Below are 27684 nucleotides of genomic sequence, written 5' to 3' on the forward strand. Positions count from 1 at the left end.
AAATGGGGTCAGTCACAGGACTTAAAAACATGCAAATGATAGAACGTTTCTATATTATGGTTAAATTTAGCAGTGACTTTACAAATCACGTGTTCTGTAGCTCCGGGTCAACAATAATTCAGACTCCACATTGCAGATCTTGCGATGTGACTATTGCAGATATCAATGCTGAAACGCGATATTGTGCAGCTCTAGTATTTATGGTATGCATGTATTTATTTATTTGGTGGCTAGTACCGCTTTGTTGTTGCAATGACAAATTTGCAATTAAGATATAAATGAGTGTAAATAAGAGCTCTCACACTGACAAATTGACTTGAACTTGAAAAATAAGTAAAAACAGAGTTATCTATAAGACTCCTGTCATAATGACTACATTTTGTTTGGTCCACAGCTCTTTCGTCTAAAATTCTGAGGATAAATGTATAAGTAAAGAGAGAAATAAGATAGATGGTAACAAAAAGGGCGATATATTAAGTGACAAATCTGAGAAACAAAGATATGTACGCATTGTATTTCCATTCTGTGCTGGATAATGATTGACATTTCTCAAATTTTAGGATTGAGCTGGAGGTGATGTGTGCTAAAACACTACTGAAGTACTACTGATCACCATAGTAATCCGTCGAGGTAAACAGTGCGGTCAGGAAGGGCTCAGTGATGTGTAGAAGAGCTGTAACATACACACGCACACAGGCTACAATCGCTGACCCATGAAAACTCAGGTCACCACAGGACAGGCACGGCTGAAACTACTCTCTTTCTCTGTTTGTCTGCATCATGATGAACTCACAGCTTTTACAAATTACAAAACACATCAAATAATAACAACAAAACATCTAATAACACATACTCAGTGTATATACTGGTATATATATATCACTGGACTAAAAACTATTAAAATTAAATAAAAGGTCACACTTTATCATATGGCTTCATTAGTTAATGTATTTACTAACATGAACTAAGAACAATAGTTGTACAACATTTATTAATCACAGTTCAGCATTTATGCATTATTAAAACCCAAAGTTATGCTCGTTAACGCACTAGGAGTTACTAACAATAAATGACTTTATTTTCATGAACAAATTCAAGTTAAAGAGCCCTTATTGTGGGTTTTTGGAAAATGACCTTCCATGCAGTGTGTAACACAGCTCTAAGTGAATGAAAACATCCAGCTGAGGTTTAAATCTAGAGGTTTAAAACTATTGATTCTTTAACGAAATTGTCGACTCAGAGTCGAATAAATGAATCGAGTTGGGTCTGGATCTTCTGCTTGAAAGTGTCCACGTCGATACGGTACATTACTAAATATGTAGAACCGGTTCCGGTAAAATGTGAAATCGCTTTTCCTTCAGACACTAACAGGCGTGGGCCCGTGGGATGTCATGCGACTGATCATGACATGAAGATGACAATCCTTGTGGTTAAACCTTCATAGGGCTGTTTAAATATTGTGTCCAAAATTGCTTATTCCAGAAGACACACAAAAAATTGTCATTCAATGTAAATATAGACTATTTACCAAAAAATCAAAAAGCAAATTAAAACCATAACATTAAATTACACCATTTAAGCACAAATTTTTTTTTTTTACATATCAATCATTTAAATCACTGTTTACCCATTTATGAACAAGGATTTTTAATAATGCAATAAAATATACTTTAAGTACATGTACAGAATAACCCAGCAAGCATATTTTGTTTTTAAAAGATTTCTAATAGATGTCTAAACATAGCCGTCTTGGTTAAAACAAGGCTAAATTTGGGCTGTCAGTGAAAATCTAATAGACGTCTAAGAATAGGCTAAAACTAGACTAGTCATCAAATAAACTGTTTATTTTTTTACAATCTGTCTATTTGACGACTAGTCTAGTTTTGGGCTGTTCTTAGATGTCTATTAAATTTTCACTGCCCAAGTTTACCCTTGTTTTAGCCAAGCTGTCTACGTTTAGATGTCTATTAGACGTCTATTAAACACAATATTGTTTGCTGGGTGTTTCATTTTTAGATGTATATCTGTTTTACTATCGTTTTACATTCTACATATTGTCTATCATTATTATTAATATTATAGATATTTTCTCTACGCCTTATTTTTGTTTACAAATCACTTTAGTAAATTCAAATTCTAATCTTCAATCCATTCACAAAAACTTAGCAGTTCACCCAAAATGATCACTAAAACACGGACAAATCATTCCAATCCACCCCCCTCCCACACACACTATCCTTCATATAAGCACCTGATTGTATCAGTGTGAGTGTATATGAATAGATTATGAGTGCGGTGCGTGACACAGATTAGCCAAACCGGAGTCGCTATGAAAGCCGAGCGAGCGAGACGCCATGAAAAATGGATGACAGCCCTTCAGCGCACTGATGACTGACGCCCTCAGTGTGTGGCACTGCCTCTGATTGACAGCCGTCAGACCGTGTATGAGTGTGTGTGTGTGTGTGTGTGTGTGTGTGTGTGTGTGTGTGTGTGTGTGTGTGTGTGTGTGTGTGTGTGTGTGTGTGTGTGTGTGTGTGCGTGTGTGAGTCTGTCACCTTCTCTCCTGTACTGATGTTCATGCCCAGCATAACTTTAGCAAACGAGCCCTTGTTGATCATCTTGCCCACCAGGTAGCTGCCCACGCGTTTGGTGTGAGGGAAGTTTTGGAGCAGGTCACGGGGCACTTTTCCGAGGCATGGAGACGCCGGCTGCTCCAGCTCTCCTGAATCCGTCATGCTCCCGTCCAGAGACGACCTCAGCGCCGCCGGCATGATGCCAGTTCTGCCCGTCTGCTAGAAGATCAACAGGACAGCACCGAGCGGGCAGCCTGGCATCAGAGGCAGGGCATGTGTGATAGAGGCTGCTCTCATTTGGGTTTTTCTTTAGCTGTTCAGGTGTTTGTTGAATATCCACTGTTTGTTGTATTTGTCTTTCCTCAGATGTAGTTCTCTTTATCTGTGTTTTTCATCTAGACGGTCTCTTTTCAGTCCAGCGGAAGGTTCTTCTGTCAGTCTGGTTAGTTCATGCACCCTTGTCTGAGTGAGTGTGTGTGTGTGTGTGTCTGGTAGATAATTAACTGTATCTGGTCTCAGGTTGATGCTGTGAGCCTAAGCGTAGTGAGAGGACACACTACACCATAATGACCCCCCACCTACACACACACACACACACACACACACACACACACACACACAAACTGAACAACACGGCACCTAAAAAATCCTGATAAAGCATCTTAACAAGTTCAGTATTAAAAACACACTTGAGCTCTTCTACTCATTTCTCAGTGTTTGTTTATTTCTACTAGTCTTATTGTAACTACTGAAACCAGTTCATGAGGTAAAAAAACAAAACATTCTGTACGATATACACTCAAATATGATCTTCGCTGTATGTTCAAACTACTTATTTAAAATGAGCTGAAACACAATTCTTGAGGTTTTTAGGGGTCAACTTAATTTATTATGTTCAGTCGACTTAAATTTGTAAAATCTATTTAGCTTTATTCCTTCATGTTGTCCCACACAAATTGTGTGGAGCCTAGCATTTTTTTACAGTGTACATTCTGTAGTAGGGATGTCCCGATCAGGTTTTTTTTTGTCCTCGAGTCCTAGTCCGAGTTACTTGATTTTAAGTATCTACGATACAGAAACCCAATCCGATACTTCTATCCATTCATTCTTTTACTTTTCAGCTTAGTCTCTTTATTTATCTGGGGTCGCCACAGCAGAATGAACCGCCAACTTATCCAGCATGTTTTTTACGCAGTGGATGCCCTTCCAGCTGCAACCCATCACTGGGAAACATCCATACACATTCATTTACACTCATACACTACAGACAATTTAGCTTACCCAATTCACCTATACCACATATTTTTGGACTTGTGGGGGAAACCGGAGCACCCGGAGGAAACCCATGTGAACACGAGAACATGCAAACTCCACACAGAAATGCCAACTGACCCAGCCGAGGCTCGAACCAGCGACCTTCTTGCTGTGATGCAAACATGCAACCCACTGCGTCACGGTGCAGCCCCTGATACTTCTATAATACATAATTAAGAGCAAAGTAACAGATCCAGGATGATCCTTATTTTGTATTTAATTCACCTTATTTTACCATTTTACAATTCTGTTAACAAACAGAGCACTTCTTTGAAGTTGCTTGAACAATCAAGTAATAAATAACATCAGTTCTTCATTTTGGACTTTAGTACAAGAGTAAACATAAAAAATCTAATACAAATAGCACCTCAACTTGAAAATACCCAGCAGGCAATCCCAAGTTTTCATATCTCACAGTTTGCTATGGCAATGTTGTCGTCATCAACTTTATAATACCTCCAGACTGCAGACATACTCACGCATTCCTCTTAAAGCTAACCAATAGCGTCTTTGCAACAAAGTGATGTCATGTCGCACGCGTTTCTGTTTCTATGAGAAGTCACATCTTGTATCTTCACACCATAGACAATTACCTTCAGATGACCAGATGATATCGCAATGTGATCATTAGCAATACTTACATTGCAGGATATGCAATGTTGATTTTTTGTTATAATCCATCATTTGCATGCGATTTTGATGCCTGTGAATGTATAATGACATTAAAAAATTCAGGCATCAGAAATTACAATTTGTGACTTTAACAACAATTAATTTTATTGAACTATTTTTATTTTATGACTCAGCCATTCAAAGTCATAAATAAAAATTTTTAAAAATAAAATAAAATCTCCATTACACCCGAAATTAACTTATAAAATTAAATTAAAATTAAAATAATCACCCTATTTCTCGCACTCCTTCACATCCCCCAATAATATCCAATGTATATATTACAGTAACTCAAAAAGCACATTCAATATTCAATATTTCAGCTTCATCAACCTCTAGAATGAGCTTTTAATTAATTATGATAGACTCTTCGATTCAGGATCTTATTTTGACAATGAGCAAGTACATCATGAGTACTGGAAATAATATTGTGAAGGATTTCAGAAAGTGAAGTACACATGTGTGAGTGTGATGGTTTTGGCTTTGGCCCAGTGTGTGTTAGCAGGGGTCTGTGTGCTTCAATGAGAGGCCATTGTTGGATAAGTGTGTGGTTGGGCTCAGGTTTCTTTATTTCTTATTCGCTCACGTCATTCATCCGCCTGAGAGAGAGATGAACTGAGCAGCATGAGACTGCAATCTGAGACCACCGTACTGTACAAACCCACACACACACACACACGCACACACACTGTCATATATACAGTGGCCTCCATTAACATCGACTTGCTTGGTAAACATGACCAAAGAAGGCTTGGATAATTTTTTATTGTTATAAACAAAAAAACTCTGCTATTATTTAGGAACAAATGACTGTAAACACAGTGCCGTTTTATTCAAAATCATATCATTGTTAAATATATGTTGGTGACAATTATTGGCACTATTAGGAACTCATATAAGCACAGTATTTTTAAAGTAATATCCCACTCATAATTTTCTCTTATTTTACTACACCTGAGTGACAAGGCACAGGCAATTGTTCAAGCATAACTTTCTGTTTCACAGGGCTGTGAATATGAGGTAAAACTCACTCAATCATCACTATAAGTAAAACCACAGAACAGAGCAGTAATTGGAGACCAGTGTTTGGTGTAGTTAGTTACAAAATAACAAGTTACTGTAATTAAATTACTGTTCTGCTTTTAGTTTTTTTTATTAACCAGTGGCCACCACAGCGAAATGAACTGTCAACCTATCCAGCATATGTTTTACACAGCAGATACCCTTCCAGTTGCAACCCAGTACTGAGAAACATCCATACACACTCATTCACACACATACACTGCAGCCAATTTAGTTTTCTCGATTCACCTATAATATGTCTTTGGACTTGTGGGGGAAACCGGAGCACCAGAAGGAAATCCCCGCTAACAAGAGGAGAACATGCAAACTCCACACAGAAATGCCAACTGACCCAGCCGGGACTCAAACCAGTGACCTTCTTGCTGATGCGACAGTGTTACCCACTGAGCCACCATGTTGCAAATTTAATTACAGTTAGTTATAATATATTTGTCTTAAATACTGTACACAAATTCAGCAGCTCTATATAAATCAATTCGGATAAGCAGATTAATATATATTTGGCTTAATAATTGTATTTTTTAACTAAAGAACATTTATTCATCAAGAAAGCTGCATATGCCCCCCAAAAAATTATTGATAACTTAGTTTACGACTTAAGAGTTTACAAATTAAGAAAAAAATTGTAAATATATGTAAAATAATCAGATATTTTGCACATTAACTAAATTTTTCAAGGTTCAATTTTTATATTTTATTTATGCCAATGTATGATGTGAAAATTTGGTGTCATTACTTTGTAAAGTTTTGTGTTTTGATACATATATTATTTACATTTTATGTATTTTTTTTTATAAATAATCTTAAAAGTTCCTGTTTGAATCCAATTTAATGAATAAGTTTAATTTCTATTGAATTGATATTTATGTTGATTTGTATTCACTGAAATAATCAAATTATCTATTATACATTTAAGTTATTTTTCAAACAATGTAGAAAAATGGTAAAAAAGACAAATTTATCCTGCATCGGGACAATAAAAAAAAATTCAATCAAGTGAAATTGCTATGAATCAGCCACACTCTTAGAAATAAAGGTACAAAAGCTGTCACTGAAGCAGTACCTTTTAAAAAAGTTTTAACAATTTAAAACAGCATCTTTAGATATCTTTTCTGCTGGAGATACTGTTGTTCAAAAAAACGTAAATAAAAAAAATCTTACACATAATGTACCTTAGGAATTGTATTACAGAAAATTTTGGCTGTTTTAAAACCTTGACATTTCTAAACTGCGGTATACCTTGAAAACGGTTATCGTCCCATGCCTACTCACCCATACAAAATTTTCCCCTAAAGGTACACAATGTTCCTTTTAGGTACCAATATGCATATCGAAGGTACAAAAGTGTACCTCTTGAAAAGGTACAGCCCCAGTGACAGCTTTTGTACCTTTATGTCTTAATGTGCAGGAATAGGAATTGTGTTCTTCTTGTTCAAATAGGATGTTTGAGCAGACAAAATATCTAAGAGAATCTCAGCTGGAGAAATGCAGACATTAACTGGGTTTGAAGGTCAGAAGTTCGCTAAAAGCAGTATCCGACACCACCAACACTACAATAAACTCCTAGAAAGGGTTTCAAAAGCAAACATACAAACTTACAAAAACAAACATATTTCGAGCTAAATATTAAAAAGTAAAATAATAAAGACATATTTACCAAGTGTGCTAAGATATGTGTATGGCACTGTACATTGCAGCAGGGTAAATATCTTGTCGATTCACTTGGAGAACACAAAGAGGCCGTGTATGGCAGAGTTGTGCATGTCTGCATGTTCCTCAAGGGTTTTATATACATGGTTCAAGGCAGGCCATGATAAAGAGAGCCAGTGAGTGCAAACTCACAGACGCGCAGAACAGCACATTTTGCGTTCACCCCCAAAAAATGTGTTCCAGCCTCGAGGCTTTGGCAAAACACAGTGCGGTCAAATTAATAGTGCTGAAAACCTCCGTCCATTTCCTGCTCTGTAAGAAAGCAATCCCCAGCAATCCATTAAAGCATATCTTAACACTAAATAACTTTTTAAAAGCCTGCTGGAGCATCTCTGCACCCTTCACGAGGAAGACTCAGAACAAAAGATCGGCAGAAACATCCCTTTGCAAAGGATACTATATCGTCGAAAAAACAAACTGCTGTGGTTTAAACAAAGCAGATATACTGTATATAAGTAAAGAGATTTTTAATGCAAGCATGTAATAATTTACTCATCTCTATGAATTTCCATGTTATATTCAGATCATTAAAAATGCTGTAAATAAAACCTTACAGACATTCAGTTGTGTGCATAAATGATGTTTGGAGGAATTGTGAGTAAAGGTTAGAAAATGACGACAGGAAGTTTTATATGATATATCTTTGTATATTTTAAATATTATTATTTCTTTATTTGGACAAAAAAGTTATGTATAAAATGTGAATATATAATATGTTAACACTAATATAAATATATATTTTATTGGTGTAAATTTCTGTAATAAAATATTTCAATATTATTTTATATTATATTGCTATTAATGCAACTTTACTGGTAATCAGAAGATAAGTGCTGCATTATCTGTATCAGATACAATAAATAAATCTGTGCATCAGTTTCAACACAAAAACAGATATTTCAAAATAACTTCAATGTTGCACCAAAAATACATGGATACATTTGAAAGCATTCTGTTTTGGTAATTTACACAAGTAAAACAAATAATACAGAGGTATTACATACTTCCTTTTCAGGTGGATTATCACTTTAAAAACTCAATAGATTCATTTCTTAACAATGTGCTCCAAATAACAGTTTATTGAGTCTTGTCAGTTTTCATCAGAATGTAGAAGCATTAACTATTGTGAAGACTGCCCTCCTGTGGCTGAAGTACAACTAGTTGCTACACATTTTTACTAAACCTAATCTTTTTTTAGTGTCATAACATAAAATATAACATAATTCACATACTCTATAATATAATATAATATAATATAATATAATATAATATAATATAATATAATATAATATAATATAATATAATATAATATAAAAATAATATAATATAATATAATGTAAAAATAATATAATATAATGTAAAAAATAATATAATATAATATAATATAATATAATATAATATAATATAAAAATAATATAATATAATATAATATAAAAATAATATAATATAATATAATGTAAAAATAATATAATATAATATAATATAATATAATATAATATAATATAATATAATATAATATAATATAAGATAATATAATATCAATTTATATAATATAATTTCTGTGTGGAGTTTGCATGTTTCCTCTGTGGGCTCTGGTTTTCCCTACAAGTCCAAAGACATGTGGTACAGGTGAATTGAATAAGCTAAATTGTCCGTAATGTATGTGTTATTTTTTACATTAATTTCATTATTTTTGTGTTTTCACTTAAATTAAAGTTTTGACTGATTTTTGCCTAACTGAAGCATGTGAATGCTAAATGCATTGCCCCTTACTTTTAACAGAAAAGGCTGTAAGGGCGAAGACACACAGTAAAATCTGTGCTTTTTGTTTATTATCAGGTATGTTTTGTCACTTTGTTGATATTGTTTGGAGTTTTGTTCTCTCTCTCCATCCCTTCCCTTTCTGCATTGACTGCTCATGGGAGAGAAAAGCTGAAAGGCCGAAGACACACTGTAAAAGCTGTGCTTTTTGTTTATTATCAGTGAGTGAAGAGCTGTCACAACTGCAGATATCCGAATGGGTTTTCCTTCATAAAACAAAAAACACACAAAGCAGAACCGGTTACATATGTGTGTGTGAATGAGACTGAATGAATGTTTCCCAGTGATGGGTTGTAGCTGGAAGGGAATCCGCTGTGTAAAAATATGCTGGATAAGCTGGGGTTCATTCTGCTGTGGCGACCCCAGATTAATAAAGGGACTAAGCTGAAAACAAAATGAATGAATGAATAATATAATATAATATAATATAATATAATATAATATAATATAATATAATATAATATAATATAATATAATATTAAAAAATAACAGGAAAGTTGCTGGTTCGAGTCCCAGCTGGGTCAGCTGGCATTTCAGTGTGGAGTTTGCATGTTGGCATGGCTTTTCTTTGGGTTCTCCGGTTTCCCCTACAGTCCAAAGACATGTGCTATAAGTGAATTGGGTAAACTAAATTGTCCATAGTGTGTGTGTGTGTGTGTGTGTGTGTGTGTGTGTGTGTGTGTGAATGAGTGTGTATGGATGTTTACCAGTACTGGGCTGCAGCTGGAAGAAAATCCGCCGATTAAAACATTTTGCTGAATCAGTTGGCGGTTCATTCCACTGTGCGACCCCTGATGAATAAAGGGACTAAGCCAAAGAAAAATGAATGAATGATGGTATATGATAATGGCTGATCCCTTTAAATTATTCTTGTACTGGCAAAACAAAATTTTTCCCAATTTTTTATGATTTCAATTAAAAGTAAGAAAATGTTGCGCTCTATTTTAATGCGAGACAAAAAAATGATCAAAGCAGATTTATTTTCACAGCTTTCTTTTTCATATTTATCAGAGTGCCAATCATTTGGACCATTGATATTGATATGAATGATTATAAGTAAATCATTTATAATACATGGCTGTTGAATGCTTGATTCTAATGGCTGATAAACATTCTAAGTTGGACAATTATTTGAAATTTAACAAACAATATTTCTAAGTATTTGAAGAAAAACTGTGACTGACTCTGGTTGACTGAATAATTATAAAACAATGCCTACATATATCTAATAGTTCCAGACCCTTTTGTCAATTAATGTTCACTGCATATCTACTGCACATGCATGTGTTTCTGTGAATATTCCACTTTACCTGTCTCAAACACCAAAGTCCAAATCATACAAAACCCTGGCACAACCTTAATTCAAACAAACACCATCACAAACTGACTGCCAGCATCACAGCTTGTTTAGAGGCCTCGCGCTGTCAACAAACCGCTCTCAAGACAGACCAGAAAAGCAAATAAACCCGAGCGACAGAGACAGACACAGATTTGCCTGTCTGTATGCTTGTAGATGAGATCGACTTTAAACCATAATTACATTGAAAACGCTTCAACGCAGCTAATGAAGTCCTGCTGCTCACACACACACACACACACACACACACACACACACACACACACACACACACACACACACACACACACACACACACACACACACACACACACACACAAGGTGATGACAGCAGTGAAGTGAAGCAGTCATTTCCTGAGCACCACGGCCAGATGTCTCACACACTACATCTTAGACACAGACACACACACACACACACACACACGTTGGAGTGTAATAAGTCTGACATTTAGTTCTCATTAATACCAATCGTAAGGTCACTCAGATGCAGCTGCTCGACGCTGAAGGGCGAACCGCAGTATTTCGAGACAGAGGTGGATAAAATAACAGCGCGCGATGTTTTAGTGAGTGTTCAGTGTGTGTGTGTGTGTGTGTGTGTGTGGGGCTTAATTACTGTGTGCTAATGAAAAGCGCTGCGTGAGTTTGTGAGCGGCTCGGATGGTGAACTGCCACGCCGCGCTCACAGCTCGTAAATTGCACACCTTCTAAAGGATGTGGGCTGTGTGAGTGTGTGCGTGTGTCTCTCTGTGTGTGTATGTGTGTAAGAAGGCTAAAAAGCACAGATTTTAGGGCCCAAATCAACAGGAGTGCAACTGCAGTAAACGTCTCCTCAGAGATTAGCTGGTGTATAGTGGATGTTGTTCTGAATTGTTAGAGCGAATGATGTGCTAACGTGGATGTGCTGGAGCAGATGTGAAAATGCTAAACTCAGATAAATGCATCATTCATCATGTGAGAATGCACGTGGATGTGAGAAATGGAGTTTTCTGGTGCGTAAGGGAACGTTTGCATAAATCCCAGATGTTTGCGGAGTTGTCGATTATTGTTTTGTTTGCCTGCAGTTGCCAGAAGAGGGCAGTGCTGAGAAACACATCCACTTTTCAACACTGATTTGATTGATAAGTCTTATTGTTTGGAGGCATATTAGCTGGTAAATTCTAGCAGATACTTCTCAATTTCCTTCGAAATTGTTGTTGTTGTTGTTGTTGTTGTTAATAAACATTAAATTGATATCAAATATTATATTTGTTAATAAAATATTATTCATTCATTCATTCATTCATTCATTTTCTGTCGGCTTAGTCCCTTTATTAATCCGGGGTCGCCAAAGCGGAATGAACCGCTAACTTATCCAGCAAGTTTTTACGCAGCGGATTCTCTTCCAGCCGCAACCCATCTCTATGAAACACACCCACACACACACACCCACCCACACACACACACACACACACACACACACACACACACACACTACGGACAATTCACCTGTACCGCATGTCTTTGGACTGTGGGGGAAACCGGAGCACCCGGAGGAAACCCACGCGAACGCAGGGAGAACATGCAAACTCCTAATAGAAACGCCAACTAAGCCGAGGATCGAACCTAGCGACCGTCTTGCTGGGAGGTGAACGTGCTACCCACTGCATCGCCTAATAAAATATTATTTTAATAATTAAAAATAATTCTTGTAATAAATACAAACAAATACAACACCATTTTTATATTTTTAGATTATTTTCTCCTTAAATTTCTTGCATTTTAGACGTCACAATGTTTATTATAATTCACTAACTAAAACCATACACTTATTTATTTGTTACAAGAAATAAAATAGGATAAATGTTTATAAAATTAATGATAACATTTATTTAAAAAATACAAAAACACTTGATTAATATACAACTATAGTTAAACACTTACAATACAAGCAAATATTTATATTGACATTATATCTTGTTGGTTTTGTTTCACACAGAATATTAATAACATCCTAAATATTCTAATGTTTATTGTCTAGTTCATTTGTTCCTACATTTTATAGCAAAATTCATATATTTCCAGTCTTTTCTATGAATATTTGTGTAAAAACATAAATGTGTCAAATTTTGTGACTTTGAATAAATACGTAAATAAATATAGTATTAAAAATTGACACTGAAAAAATATATTTTTAAAGATCCTCTATTATGGGTTTTTAAAGGTTCAGGACACCCCGGAGAACTTTTTTTTTTTATATTAACAGATGTGTGTGTGTTGAGCATCAGTTAAGACAATGTTAGCACCTGTCAGCTTTAATTGTGGGGAAAACTGGATAATTTTGTGCTTTTGTCAGCTAATTTCAGCTTCCGGGTTTAAAATGATTTTTGGGGGCGGGATCAAAATCGGGGACGTAGTGCAGTACTGCAAGTGCAATGATGACGTGTCGGTTTCTCATTATTATTCATAGCGGAGTTTTCTTATCCTATGAGAAGAGCCGGCTGCTTAATTATTCATGAGACCTGCCAGACCTGCCAGTGTTAAGCCCGAGCTGAGAGACACGGAAACCACGGCACAGTATTTAGCCGTTCATGAAGGCTCATATGCGTTTGTTTCCATGATCCACGGGGTTTGTTGCATGTTTTCCCCCGCGATCTTGTCAGGACCGATCATACAGCAAAGCTGTGTGCGTGCTGCTAGCATTTTTGTCGGGAGAGCAGCACGAGAATTAGAGAAAAGCGGATGCTGTCTTTTATCAGGAGTTCGCTCACATCCAGACACATCGCCGTGCTGCTGTGCTTGCCTAAATCCTACAGATTACCAGCAGGGTTAATGGTTAAAATAGACGGGTCAGGAGACCTGCTGCACTGAGTCTGCTGGATACGGGGATTGAGGGAGAAGTCCTCATTTATAGTGTTTACATGAACACACTTATCCTTATAATGATATAAACTGTGGTTGTCTGTATATGAAATTACGAATAACAAATGTAGCAGGGCATTAAATCACTGTTCATTTCTTTGCATTTTAACTTTGTAAACTATAAACTCATGCGTCTCCTCTTTGTGTCTCATTTTGTGAGCTAACCGACAACAGCAGTTATTCGCTCCCCTTCTCCCCTGCTGGCCACGCCCACTCCTGCCCGATGCTCGCGGAGCTCCACGCCCATTAATCATGCATCTTTTGAAAAAATTCTGAAGTAGACTTTAACCGAAAGAGGGGGGTGTCATGGCCCTTTAAAGATGACCTTCTATGCAGTGTGTAACATCACTAAGAGAACGAAAACATTGAGCTAAGGTTTAAATCCTTAAAGTGCACTAGGTTTAAAAGTATTGATTCTTTAGCGAAATAGTGGACTTAGTGGAGTATTTAACCATTTAATGGAGTAGAATAAATAAATGGAGTTGGGTTCGGATCTTTTGATCTCATCGACGTACATCACCAAATATGTAGTTCCAATTCCATTAAAATGTGAATGCGTTTTCCCTACACACACTAGCGGAGGCATGGGGGATCACGGGAACCTTTTTTCTGACTGCTTTGTAATGCATATTTAACATAGAATTTTTTTACATTAATTTTTTTCATTTTTGGACTATCAGATAGTAAAAACTACATTTGTTCCCACTTTGGACAGTTAAAAATAGTGTCTGGGACATTTCATGTGCTGCAAAACAGTTGCAGGATGACACTGTATATCTGTAACAAAATATAAAGCATTCAAAGTATTTTAAATAGCCACTTAAGAGCTACAATGTGCTGTCTACGTACTGTATGTGGCCACTAAGCCCTAGAAGGTTAAATGAGTTGCATCCATTGTAGAAACACTGTACGGTGAGAATTTCTTGGTATTTAACCTTTAAGCAGGTCAGACAGGAATAAAACGTCACAAAAAAAGTTTACGAACAGCCTAAAAGCTTACAAATTCAGTGTTATTTGGATTGGAACTCCACCGTAGTCCTGCAGCATAAATCATTTGACACAATTCATTATGCGGTCACTGTAAAACGCCTGCTAAAACACGCCATTGCTGAATTAGCTTTTTCTTTAATGATTCACACTCTGAACAACACATAAAAACACAGCTTTTTAAGATTTTCTAGGAAATGGTTTTTAAAAGGGCAAGTGCACAACAAGAAAGAAGGTTTTGTTCAGCGCTTTTCATTAATTGCACTGTGTTTATATCAGAGAGAGGCTTTATTTCATGGCCTTTCTGTCCCTGATTAGCAGCAAGCTGTGACAAAAGCATTCTTCATGCAAAAAAAAAGCGACTTCCATGACATCCATCTCTCCATAAACTTCCCTGACTGTAAATTCACAATTATTTGACTTTCTCTGCCTCATTTTGAACACACAGATTTGATTTTCTTTTTTTTTCACCACAATACCAGTGATTTCCTGCTCATATGGTCATCCGTGCTCCCAAAGTCAACAGCGGAGAGCCTGTTGAGCATAATGGATGTGTTTTATGGAAAGGGTGTTATATTAAGTTTAATGGCAGTGTGCGGTGGGCTAATGGCTGCCTTTGGCTTCCCTCCTGAAATAGAAGTGAGGGTGGGTTTGGAGGGATTCCTCCGTTTGTGTTTGTGTGTCCCAGAGAGAGAGAGAGAGAGAGAGAGAGAGAGAGAGATGTATAGACAGATCTAGATATAGAACATGCAGACAGATTGAAAAAGTGTGTGTGAACATAGAAAAAAATACGAAAAGGGAAAAAAAATGTCATTTCGAATGTTCCACTTGTACTGTTTTAAAGCTTGGATTTTAACAGAGTTTAGAGGGACTGAATAAAAGTGTATTGATCACACTTTACAATAATTACTTGTATGGTTCCTAATGGTTAATATAGGATGTCAATCACTATATCACTATGACATGGAGCTACAGTATAGCTGCAAAAACGTAAAGGTCTGGAAACCACTGATAGATTTTGTTTTTAGAAACCACCTAAAGTTACAAATAATGACATATCTTATTAGTGATCATGTGGTGAATGTTAATCCACCATTTACACTTTTTGAAGAGTGGATAAAAGTCTTACAGTGAGTTAAAGTCCGCTATGAAAATGACTAAAGCCATTCACTGTAAAGCAGGTGGGATGGAGTTTTTCAGGTAACAGTGTTTGCAACATCTACACATTTTAAGCATGAGATGTTCTAACATTATTTAATCCTTCATTGCATCGTCACAATGCTGTCAGTCATGCGACTGGCACCGCATTCACTATCACAAAAGAGCATGCATTCAATGAGATTAAACTACTGCAGCTCATGAAACACCGTTATTGCAATTAAAATGACGTATGCAAATAATAAGCTATATGTCAATAACATATGTGCAATATCAGACACCACTCGTGAGAACAGCAAAGATATTATCAAACTCAGGTAATCACATTCAAATTTTGTTTGTTAGTTTTGATTAGTGTTGATTTGAATTGCAATAAATCTGTTAATACAAAACTTGTAGTAACTGTGCTCATAATTGTTGGTGTGTGCACCTAAATTGTGGCTGGTGACCCCTAAATTTTTAAGTTAGGAGCACCGGTGCAACCAAGAAAAAATTTTCATTTCTAGCCCTGAAGAATGAACAATACTTGTTCAGCTCTTATTAGTCATAGTTCAACATTTACTAATGCATTATTAACATTTAAACTATTCCTTGTTAACATTAGTTAATCCAGTGGTATCCCAAAGTATAGGTCATAAGACAATGATGAGGGGGTCGCTTGGTGATTTCCATAAATATTATATATCAGGGCTACAAGATATAGAAAAAATCTGTCATTGTGATATTTTCTGTGGTATGTATTGCGATATAATGCATCTATACAATTTCATCAAATGGTTGAATAGCCCTTCTTGGAATGAATTTATACTCACACATTATGTTAAGGCTCACTTCCCACTATTAATCAATGATTAACAACGACTTTTGCTTCTTCTAATTTGTTCCTTATTAATAGATTTTAAGGTAGCTTAGGTATTAGGTGAGGTTTTTTTTAAATGGTAAAATTACTCTGCAAAGTGTATGTATAAATGTATGAATATGTATAAATAAATTAATGGTAAAATATCTTGTGCCTGAACCCTTAAATCTCTCTTAGGCCTTAAAAGCATGCAAATGATACAATTTCTTTCCATTATGGTTAAACTCTGCAATAATTCCACAAATCTCATGTTCTGAACTGTGACTCTAGCTCAAATATAATCCCATCAAATCTATCACACTGTGATATCGATGCTGAAATGATATATTGTGCAGCCCTATTTTACATGTTATTAAACTATTAGAATGATCATATTGTGTTCATGAACTACAGAAGATAAAACTAGTATTTAATAGTTACATAAAAAAAAACAATAAATAAAAGGCCCTACAAATAAACAACATACAATAAAAAGCCAGTTAATATTAAATTAAACTAATGAATAATGACTTAAAAAAACTGATATGGTTGTTAGACTGTTGCACTTTTTGTGTTGTCCCTTCAAGGTGTGGGGGTCATGAGTCACTGGAATAGTTATTTTAGGGGTCGCAGGCTGAAAAGTTTGGAACCCCTAAGTTAATGCACTAACGACACCTCAACATTTCTGCTGTCTAAGTTGCTAATAATAAAATGAAAATAGGCAGTTCCTTAAATCATGTTTACATTTTATTGTTGAGAAAGTGAAACAACGTAGCCAGGGTGAATGAAGTTATAAAGTACACTGTTCCCTTTAAAGATTTACCCGTGTCCTCGGTATAGTCTGCTTTTCCATATCAAACTGAGAAGAAGAGACTGCAGCCTTGATCAAACTTGCGAAGTCTGAACTTACAAGGAGAGGATGCAGGACTGAACTGTGTGTGTTAGGCTACTTAATAGTGAGGAAAAGCCCCAATCAGAGAGGCGAATGTCTGCAGCCCCGCCTCCGTTTTCAGATGTCTCCGTTTTCCATCATCCACACTGAGACGGAGCAGCAGCGCTTCAGAATGAAAACGGCCTCTCCAGCGTTTTCGAAACGCTCCGTTTTTGGCGCTCGAGAACTCCGGCGTAGTGTGGACGGTTGGCGTAACCGTAGCAAAACTTATGCGTTTTCAAACTAAAACGCATTAGTGTAAACAGGGCCTAAGTTAACATGAGCTACCAATGAACAACTGTATTTTCATCAACTATAGTTCACTAACATGAACAAATACTTTAAGTAATGCTTTATTCATTGTTTGTTTATGTTAGTAAATACATTAACTAACATTAACTAATACAACCTTATTGTAAAGGGTTACCAGTGTATTAAAAACACATACATACTGTAAAACCTAAACATTGAAGGTAACTCAAACCATTTGAGGAAACCGATTACAACAAACTATTTAAGTTCAAAAACTAATCCCAATGGGTCCTGTGAACTAACTTTATTTGAGTAAACGAAGCAATTTGAGCACAGTAAAACCCAATAAATGAAGAGAACTTAAAACAACTGAGTGCTGTAAAACCCAATAAGTTAAGGCAACTCAAATCGTTTGAGAAAATCGATTGAAAAAAACAATTTGTGCTAAAAACTAATCTAAATGAGTACTGTGAACTTACTCCATTTAAGCTGAAATAATGAGGTATTTGATTAACTCATTATCTTCAACACTGAGTTCAAAACTCTTTTCAAATGAGTAGAATTAACTAACTAAATTTATAGTTAACTACACTTATATTATTTGATAAAGTTGACTGTTGGGTTTTACAGTGTAAATATTTGACTAAATGTGGGACTCATTTGTCTAAATGTAATGTTCCAGAGGCAATAATCAGGAGTAGTGCTAAAATGTTTTGCAATATTTCAGCCAGTTAAAAAAAAAAAAAAAAAAAGAAAGGCAGAAAAGGGAGGGATTTTTTTTTTCTTAATTTTTTCCCCCCATAAATTAGATGCAGTGCTTATGAAATATACTACCAGTCAAAACTACTGAATATGTATCCCTTTAAAATTATTATTATTTATTTATTAAAATAGTTTTCTATTTTAATATTTAAAAGTTTCATTTTTATTTTTTATTGCATTTTGTGTTACATTTTTTATGCCATATGATCCTTTAATAAATGCTTTGGAATGTTTTGTTTATTGCATCGTTTATTTAATAACTTCTGTTATTTTTATTCATGTTTCAATAGTTTATTTAAATTATGAATAAACTAATTAATAAACTGTAAATAGTTTTATAGTTTCAGTTTAAGTTATTGTTAAAAAAAATCCTTAATCAACGTTGACATTTTAAGCTAAGATTTAGCTTAAACTGACCAAAAATGACAGATTTTTATAAATGTTGTTCCTTAGATCTTTTTTCCTTATTTTTATCTTATAAAAACACTCCTTTACTTCTTTGAATATTTGCCAGTATATCATTAATAAGACCGTTTAACCATCTTGTAACCTTTGATCCAACGTTTATGCGATTTGGGCTTTGGGGTTTGTATGTGCGAATGGTCGATAATAGGCTATAATATATTGTAATTTAGAGGCTCAGCAGTAAAAAAAATTCCCCTTGCTCTGCATTGTGTTCAACACAACACAACGCCTCTATCAGCATCCATTTACAGACCCTAAAAAAATGAAAAGTCTCTGCTGAATTACTTCATTTTCCATCTTTCTTAATCGGCCCATTTCTCTGTATCCTAAACTAGCTCCCTTTGTTTTCGTTGCTTAACTAACCAGCATAATTTTATCAAAAGTGCTCTGAAATGAAGTGCTAAGTGTCGGCTTTTATTGAAAGGAAACAGACTGGAACAACACGTGTGTTTTCTCAGGCCTGTAAAGACTCCTCTGCTCCTCAGGCCAAATTCTTCTGATGAATTACAACCTGAATTACAACCGATGCATCTTCACTACAGACCCCAACCTGCTGAGAGATGCTTGAAATCTACTGCTAATGAGTGTGTGTGATGCTTGTGCAGGTCGCTGAAAAGCATCGCAAAAGCCTGGTCCTAATTTGGCTACATTTGTGCTGTTTTAATGTACATATTAAACGCATTGCCAAACTTAACAGCAGCCATGCTCTCAGTGTGTGCTTCACTGAACAAAAGACTGTGCTAATCCACCGTTAACTGTAAACGAGTGCATGAAATCTACTGACAATGCCAGGTTTCATAAGCATGCATACACGTATAAATGGCATATTATGTGTTTTAAATAAATTAGTTACAGGTTTTTAGCTTTTTTTTTTTAAATAAAAATATCTTCTTTTTGTGCTTAACAGAATAAATAAATAAAGAGTAAATAAATACTGAGTAAATTGTCATTTTGGGTGAACTCTCTCTTTAAAGGCTTTTATAATATTTTGTTTTATAATAAGATACACTTCCTGACAGAAGTCTTGTCGTCGATCTCAGCTGTAAGAGCAACTAATAATAACTTGACTTCCAGTTGATCATTTGGAAAAGTAGCAGTGGATGACCTATTGGAACCTGCATGGAGCAAAGATTCTCACAGAAATCAAATCAATCAAGTTTGGTAAAAGAAAAATCATGGTTTGGGGTTACATTCAGTATGGGGGCATGCGAGAGATCTGCAGAGTGGATGGCAACATCAACAGCCTGAGGCATCAAGACATTTGTTCTGCTCATTACAATACAAACCACAGGAAAGGGCAAATTCTTCAGCTGGATAGTGCTCCTTCTCTTACTTCAGTCTCTATATCAAAGTTCCTGAAAGCAAAGAAGGTCAAGGTGCTCCAGGATTGGCCAGCCCAGTCACCAGACAAGAACATAATTGAGCATGTCTGGAGTAAGATGAAGGAGGAGGCATTGAAGATGAATCCAAAGAATCTTGATGAACTCTATTCAGCCCTATAAGAACGCTTTCTTTGCCATTCCAGATGACTTTATTAATAAGTTATTTGAGTCATTGCAGAGATGTATTGATGCAGTCCTCCAAGCTCATAGGAGTCATACACAATATTAACTCCTTTTCCATTGCACCATGACTTTATATTCTATACTGTACATTATTTCTGTTATGTGACAAGACTTTTGACTAAGAAAAGTCAGACTTTATGGTCCTAATTAAATAATTAAAAATCAAGGCATGATCATATTTTATTTTGATAAAATAAGCGTAATTTAGAGGCCTTTACCTTTTATATAAGCCACTTCTGATACTAAATGATTAACTAGAAATCAACTTATTATTTTTTGTTCCTAAAACTTGTATATGTGACAAGACTTTTGTCAGGTAGTGTATATTGTGTGAAAATACAATACAAATCTGTCCTATAAATGAATGCATCGCATAATAATAATTTATTATATTTATACTTGAATAACAACAACAGCCATCTTGTTGCAAAATGTTTTGTGTTTATGTACATGTGTGATGCCCAATAAACTGTTCCTATTTCCCCCCCTTTTTTGGGCACATGGCTTCAAGATACTATCAGCCGTGCCACATCAAACCCAAGCGCTGCAGCTGGCAGTGTGGTTAAAAAGTGTGTGTGTGTGTGTGTTTGTTGGAGAGTGTCGGTTGCCAAGAAACCAGTATTTAATAAAGTCATCGGGTCTGAGATGGGAAAGAAACCGCAGCTCAACTCAAAGCCTATAAGAAATCGACAAATGCCACCCCACATCCGCATTCACTTTCCTCTCACTCTCACTCAGTGAACAACACTGTGCTTGAAAGCAGATCTACAAGAGAAGAACCACAACGAAAATCCAAGGTTTGAGCGTAAGTATGCGTCTTGTGTGTGTGTGTGCGTGTGTGCGTGTGTGTGTTTGTGAGACTGAGTGAGTGTGTTTTCACTCTCTGATATTTCTGTGTGTTATGTTGTTAATGGCACACCTTGTTTGCCAGGCAGAAACAGCCAATTAAAAGCAACTCGTGTTAAACTGGGTCCATTTTCAGCGGTGTGCCTCCAGGAGCCACAAAAACACTCTTCAATGTGTGAGTGTGTGTCTGTGTGGGACGGGGATTTACACCTCACTAATGATGTGTGAGTTTAATACTCTGAGCTGTTTTCAGCTTCACATGCAACAGGTTAACGCCTTCAGTGCCGTGCTTTCTCAACAATGTGCTCTATGAACTGACTTTTCACACTAGAACAAAGGCGTCAATGGCGAAACTTTCACTTCACTGCATTGCAAAGCATAATATTGAACTTTTTATTGCTCTAGATTTTGCAAACATTCAGAAGTAAGATGTACATGGCAGTGTTTTGTTTGTGAACACAGGCTGATTCTTTTAGTTAATCTGTTTAATGATTATACCCAGTGAACTACTGATACAAACTGTCAGGTAAGAGCTGGTCTCCATGATTTAGTAATAGCAAGTCTCCAGTTAACGATTCACTGTTTTAATATGAATCAGTCACTGCAAGTCTCTAGTTAGTGTCTCACTGTTTTGAATGAATCAGTCAGAGCAAGTCTTCAGTTAATGAATCACTGTTTCAAATGAATTAGTCAGCACAAGTCTCCAGTTAATCATTCACTGATTCATATGAATCTTCCAGAGCAAAATCTCCAGTTAATGATTCATTGTTTCTTATGAATCAGTCATAGAAAGTCTCCAGTTATTGATTAACTGTTTCATATTAATCAGTCAGACTAAATATCCAGTTAATGATTCACTGTTTCAAATGAATCAGTCATAGACAGTCTCCAGTTAACGATTCACTGCTTCATATGAATCAGTCAGAAAAAATCTTGTTAACGATTCACTGTGTTAGAATGAACCAGTCAGAGCAAATCTCCAGTTAATGATTCACTGGTTCATATGAATCAGGCACAGACAGTCTTTAGTTAATGATTCTGACTGATTCATATGAGACAGTGAACAAGTCTTCATTTAAGGATCCACTGCTTCAAATAAACAAGAGCGAATCTCCAGTTAAGGCAATATGGTGGTGTAGTGGGCAGCACGTTCGCCTCACACCAAGAAGGTCGCTGGTTCGAGCCTCGACTGGGTCAGACTGTTTCATACGAATCTGTCAAAGCAAGTCTCCAGTTAAAGATTCACTGTTTCAAATGAATCAATCAGAGCAAGTTTCCAGTTAATGATTCACTGTTTCATATGAATCTGTTAGAACAAGTCTCCAGTTAATGATTCACTGTTTCAAATGAATCAGACAAAATAAGTTTCCAGTTAATGAATCACTGTTTCATATGATTCTGTCATAAGTCTCTAGTTAAGGATTCACTGTTTCATATGATTCTGTCAGAACAAGTGTCCAGTTAACGATTCACTGGTTCATATGAATAAGTCATATACAGTCTCCAGTTAATGATTCTGACTGATTCATATGAAACAATGAAGTCTCTAAATAAGGATTCACTGCTTCAAATGAATCAGCCAGAGCAAATCTCCAGTCAACGATTCACTGTTTCAAATAAATAAATCAGAGCAAGTTTCCAGTTAATGATTCACTGTTTCATATGAATCTGTCAGAACAAGTCTCCAGTTAATGATTCACTGTTTCAAATGAATCAGACAGAAGAAGTCTTCAGTTAATGAATCACTGGTTCATATGATTCTGTCATTAGTCTCCAGTTAACGATTCACTGGTTCATAAGAATAAGTCATATACAGTCTCCAGTTAATAATTCTGACTGATTCATATGAAACAATGAAGCCTCCAATTAAGGATTCACTGCTTCAAATGAATCAGCCAGAGCAAATCTCCAGTTAACGACTCACTGTTTCAAATCAATAAATCAGAGCAAGTTTCCAGTTAATGATTCACTGTTTCATATGAATCTGTCAGAACAAGTCTCCAGTTAATGATTCACTGTTTTAAATGAATCAGACAGAAGAAGTCTTCAGTTAATGAATCACTGTTTCATATGATTCTGTCACAAGTCTCCAGTTAACGATTCACTGGTTCATATGAATAAGTCATATACAGTCTCCAGTTAATGAATTTGACTGATTCATATGAAACAATGAAGCCTCCAATTAAGGATTCACTGCTTCAAATGAATCAGCCAGAGCAAATCTCCAGTTAACGATTCACTGTTTCAAATGAATCAATCAGAGCAAGTTTCCAGTTAATGATTCACTGTTTCAAATGAATCAGACAGAAGAAGTCTTCAGTTAATGAATCACTGTTTCATATGATTCTGTTATTAGTCTCCAGTTAACGATTCACTGGATCATATGAATAAGTCATATACAGTCTCCAGTTAATGATTCTGACTGATTCATATGAAACAATGAAGCCTCCAATTAAGGATTCACAGCTTCAAATGAATCAGCCAGAGCACATCTCCAGTTAATTAATCACTGTTTCAAATGAATTAGTCAGCACAAGTCTCCAGGTAACGATTCACAGTTTCAAATGTACCTGTCAGAGGAGCAAGTCTCCGGTTAAGAACTCACTGTTTCCTATGAATTAATTATAGAAAGTCTCCAGTTAACAATTGACTGTTTCATATGAATCTGTCAAAGCAAAATCTCCGGTTAACGATTTACTGTCTGTTTTAAATGAATGCAAGCAAGTTTCCAGTTAATGATTCACTGTTTCAAATGAATCAACCGGAGCAAGTTTCCAGTTAACAATTCACTTTCGAATGAATCAGTCAATCCAGACCAGTCAGAATGAGTTTTAATGACTCACAGACTAAAATGATTCAGTCAGAACGATTATCCAGATAATCATTCACTGCTTCAAATTATAAAAGTGAAAGTGACCCAAAAATCTTCTAAATTAATACACAACTTAAAACAGCATTAGGAACTACCTGCTGACAAAAAAGCATTTTAAATACATATTTATCTACGTTTGAAAATTTAAAACATAAAAAAAACTTAAAATACCCTTTTTGGAAAGTATAGAAGTAATCCAAAATGCTGCATTCTTATGTACATATTCAACAAGTGAACTACTTATAAACACTTAACATGATATTTGTTATATTTTCAGGTTATGTGTGAAAATGCAGTCATAAAAGAGAAAGAAAAGGAGGCAAATTCCATTATTTGAATCAGGTCACTGCTTGAACACAGCGAGGTTAAATGGAGTAAGACTGGCTGCGAGGAACATCGTTAGCACATTGGCATGACGGGTTTCAGTAATTAGGGGGTGTGGCCTCACATCACCAATCGCCCTGCTGTGTTTGGTGCGTCCTGCTGATTTACAGTGTGTAGACTAAGATGTGGCTGTTTTAGCAGGTCATAACTCGCTACACACACATATACAGACACACTGGCTAAATGAGTGCCAAGTGGGCTCACATACACACACGCACACACACACATGGCAGGCTTATGGATGCCAGACACACACGCTCCCCACACCAGCTTCACCTGGCTGTTTTTTTGTTCCCTCTCACACTTTTCCTTCCTTTGCAATCCCAGAGTGAAAACAGAGGCCAGTACACTAAGCTGTCCTAAATACCTGGACTGTGACCCAGACTATGAGGAGCTGCGGAGGAAAAGGAGAAGAAGGGTAATGAGGCTACAGCTTCATGTTGTGCTGGTGTTAATGTGCTGATGTGTTGTTTTCTTGCTGCAGTAGCACACCGAGTGAAGGGAGATTTTAAAAACCTGATTTAATATGGATGTTCAAAGAGATCCTTTATATCTTTATTTTCATACAACAGATTATTCTGTTTTACAAATTTGACTGGCTGAGATTTAGTTTAAGTCATGCAATATTCTACTAGCATCACAACAGGAATTGTTTACCATTTGTTTCCCTCTACTTGAAGCATTTCTCATATTGAGTCATGGCAGAACCACTATACGTTGACTAATTTTTACTGCTTTTCTGTTACAGATTCTGTTACAGTTTTAAAAGATTTTTCAGCAGAAAGAAATGGTCGTTTAAGCTTTAGATATTTATAAAACTTTGTGTTTTAGAGATTTTGCATTATATAGAGTCATTTCTCTAGTAGTTAAATAAAACAAAAATATTTAGACTAAATCGGGTTAATTTAATTAAAAAATTTAGGTTAAATCCAGTTAATATTTTAGGGACTCATTAGTATGGAAATTCCAAAGTCATATTTGGGTGATATAAAGACAATAGGTCTCTTTTTTTCTGACATTAAAATACAATCCAAATCCCTCAAATTTTGAGGCTCACCGCAACGTGATGTAAGAGTTCGGTTTCCCTGCCCACTGATTCGATTGACAGCCAGGTATTAACATGTCTCCGCAGTAATGCGTATAATCATATCAACAAGACAGGACGTATACGCAAAGCAACTGGGATTAAAACATTTGCTCAGCTTTCTGTGATCACCTGCACCTCAAGAATGTGTTTACAGCTTTAAACATTTTTAAAACAGTGCATGTTTGTAATAAATACAGTAAAATCACTTCAGAATTCATTGCCATAGCCACATACTGTCAGCACAATTATAAAAAAAGACACTTCAATTCCAGTTTGTGGACTTATATCAGGTTTATTTTGTAAGCTAACATAACTGAGATGCATACAGCAGTGGATATTAACATGTAATCCGGCACATTTGTAATGCAAAAACAACGTGCAAAGTGTGTGTGTGTGCTACGTTGTGTGTGACTCATCATTGCAGAAAGGCTTGAATTACCTCAACAGTTACATCAAATAATCATTGGGAAAGTTCTTGTTGAAGTAAGGTAGATCTGTTTTATTCTTGCCTGTCACTGTTATGTTTATCCATTTAAGACACAGCAGGTGAAAGCTACGCCCATAAGAGAGATCTCTATGGCTCTGACACACATGTGGGAACGGTGGGTGAGAAGAACGAGCTTATTTGCCTTAATTAAAGGCAAAAGGCAACAAAAAGAGCAACAATGTTCTAACAGTGGAAATTTCCCAGATTTAAAAAAGTATAATAAATAATCTGATGGGTGTTTTAAGCTGAAACAGACACATTCTGGAGACACAAAAAACTTATCTTAAATCTTGAAAAAGAGGGAAAACAGGTGCGCTTAAAAGGTGCCATAGAATGATACAATGTATTAAAATCCACTTAGAAGTATTAGGTATAAAGTGCAAAAACAATCTCCAGAAATGACTTTGCATGTCCATTTCCAACCCTAATATTTCCCTTTTAATATATATATTTACACACTCTAAAATACTACAATAAATACACTCAATGATGGGCTAGACATCTGGAAATCTGCAGATTTCAGTACACGCAGATTCCATGTTGGCCTAAGCATTACCATTGAAATGCTGGTCGTGTATTCAAAATAAAAGTCCCAGATACATAGCCATAACACAATATAAGGAATTTCACTAAGAAACATTGTGGCCAATCAAATTCTGTACATAAAAATGATCCTGAGTTCTGTAATAAATTCCATTGTTCCAAGCCTTGTCTTAAAAATATAAATATTTAATTGACCACAGGATTTTCAATAGATTTTCAGTGATCAGCTGCTTTTCCTGGTGGTGCTTACTTTTAAACTGCTTTTCATTTCATTTTATGCTTGAACAACTAATTAAATGCTTAGGTCTAGTAAACTGACTAATTTCATTAAATTGCATTATCTTTCTGTTGCAGCATTTACTGTTAAATTTACACCATCACCTTGATTACAATCCATATCCATCAAAGCTACTAGCAAGAAGCTGGATTGCTTTATCCAGCATATTTGTTACATTAGTGCTGTTTATTAGATGCATTTAAAAAATAAATAAATAAATAAAACGTTCTATTGAAGTCATCCCAGACCACATGAACCCATTTAATCAGGGATAAATTGACGTAAAACACTCAAAATTGCCATGTCTTCATTTCTTTAAAGCTAATTTGCATTTAGATCTTCCTCCTGTGGGAGACACGTGATGACAAGAGGACTTCTTTGTGTCTGTGTAGGTTTTCATCTAAATAAACCTTAAGCTGCAGAGACAACAGTGATGCAGGTGCAAGGCTAAGGATCACAGACCACACACATGGAAAGAAACATCATCATCATCATCAGGCACACTGATGTTCATTTGCGCAAAAGTTTCTTCTTGATTGAAGCGCAGTCCATGACCATAAAAAGTAAGGGGGAGCGATCCTTATGACAATGAGATCACTTATTTTCTAGCTCAGGCACATGCTTCTATTCACACATGCATTAAACACACACACACATGCACATCTCCATCTCTCTGTGAAGTTCAGACCATCATGCTTGAGTGCACAGAACAAGTTCGGGTCGAGCTTCAAATCCCACTGGAGAGCAAATTAAAAACGACTGCTTCAAGAGCTGGTTAAAATTCTTAGGTTTTATTACTCCT

General features: G+C 35.8%; 1 protein-coding gene across 5 annotated transcripts in view; it reads right to left on the reverse strand.

The window, feature by feature from the left end:
- Nucleotides 1–27684, reverse strand: part of LOC101887148 (hormonally up-regulated neu tumor-associated kinase homolog A) — a 227935-nt gene that overhangs the window by 23053 nt on the left and 177198 nt on the right. The window contains exon 1 of one of the 5 annotated variants that reach the window (XM_087307436.1): nucleotides 2556–3006. The exons of the other annotated variants lie outside the window; for them this stretch is intronic. Within the exon in view, the coding sequence (XP_087163562.1) occupies nucleotides 2556–2771 (216 nt within the window). The 5' untranslated portion in view covers nucleotides 2772–3006. Of the gene's footprint in view, nucleotides 1–2555; nucleotides 3007–27684 lie in introns of those variants that run through there. 5 annotated transcript variants of the gene reach the window in all.

This window comes from Danio rerio, chromosome 23 (assembly GCF_052040795.2).
Source record: "Danio rerio strain M-AB ecotype USA chromosome 23, GRCz13ab, whole genome shotgun sequence".
Lineage (NCBI taxonomy): Eukaryota > Metazoa > Chordata > Actinopteri > Cypriniformes > Danionidae > Danio > Danio rerio.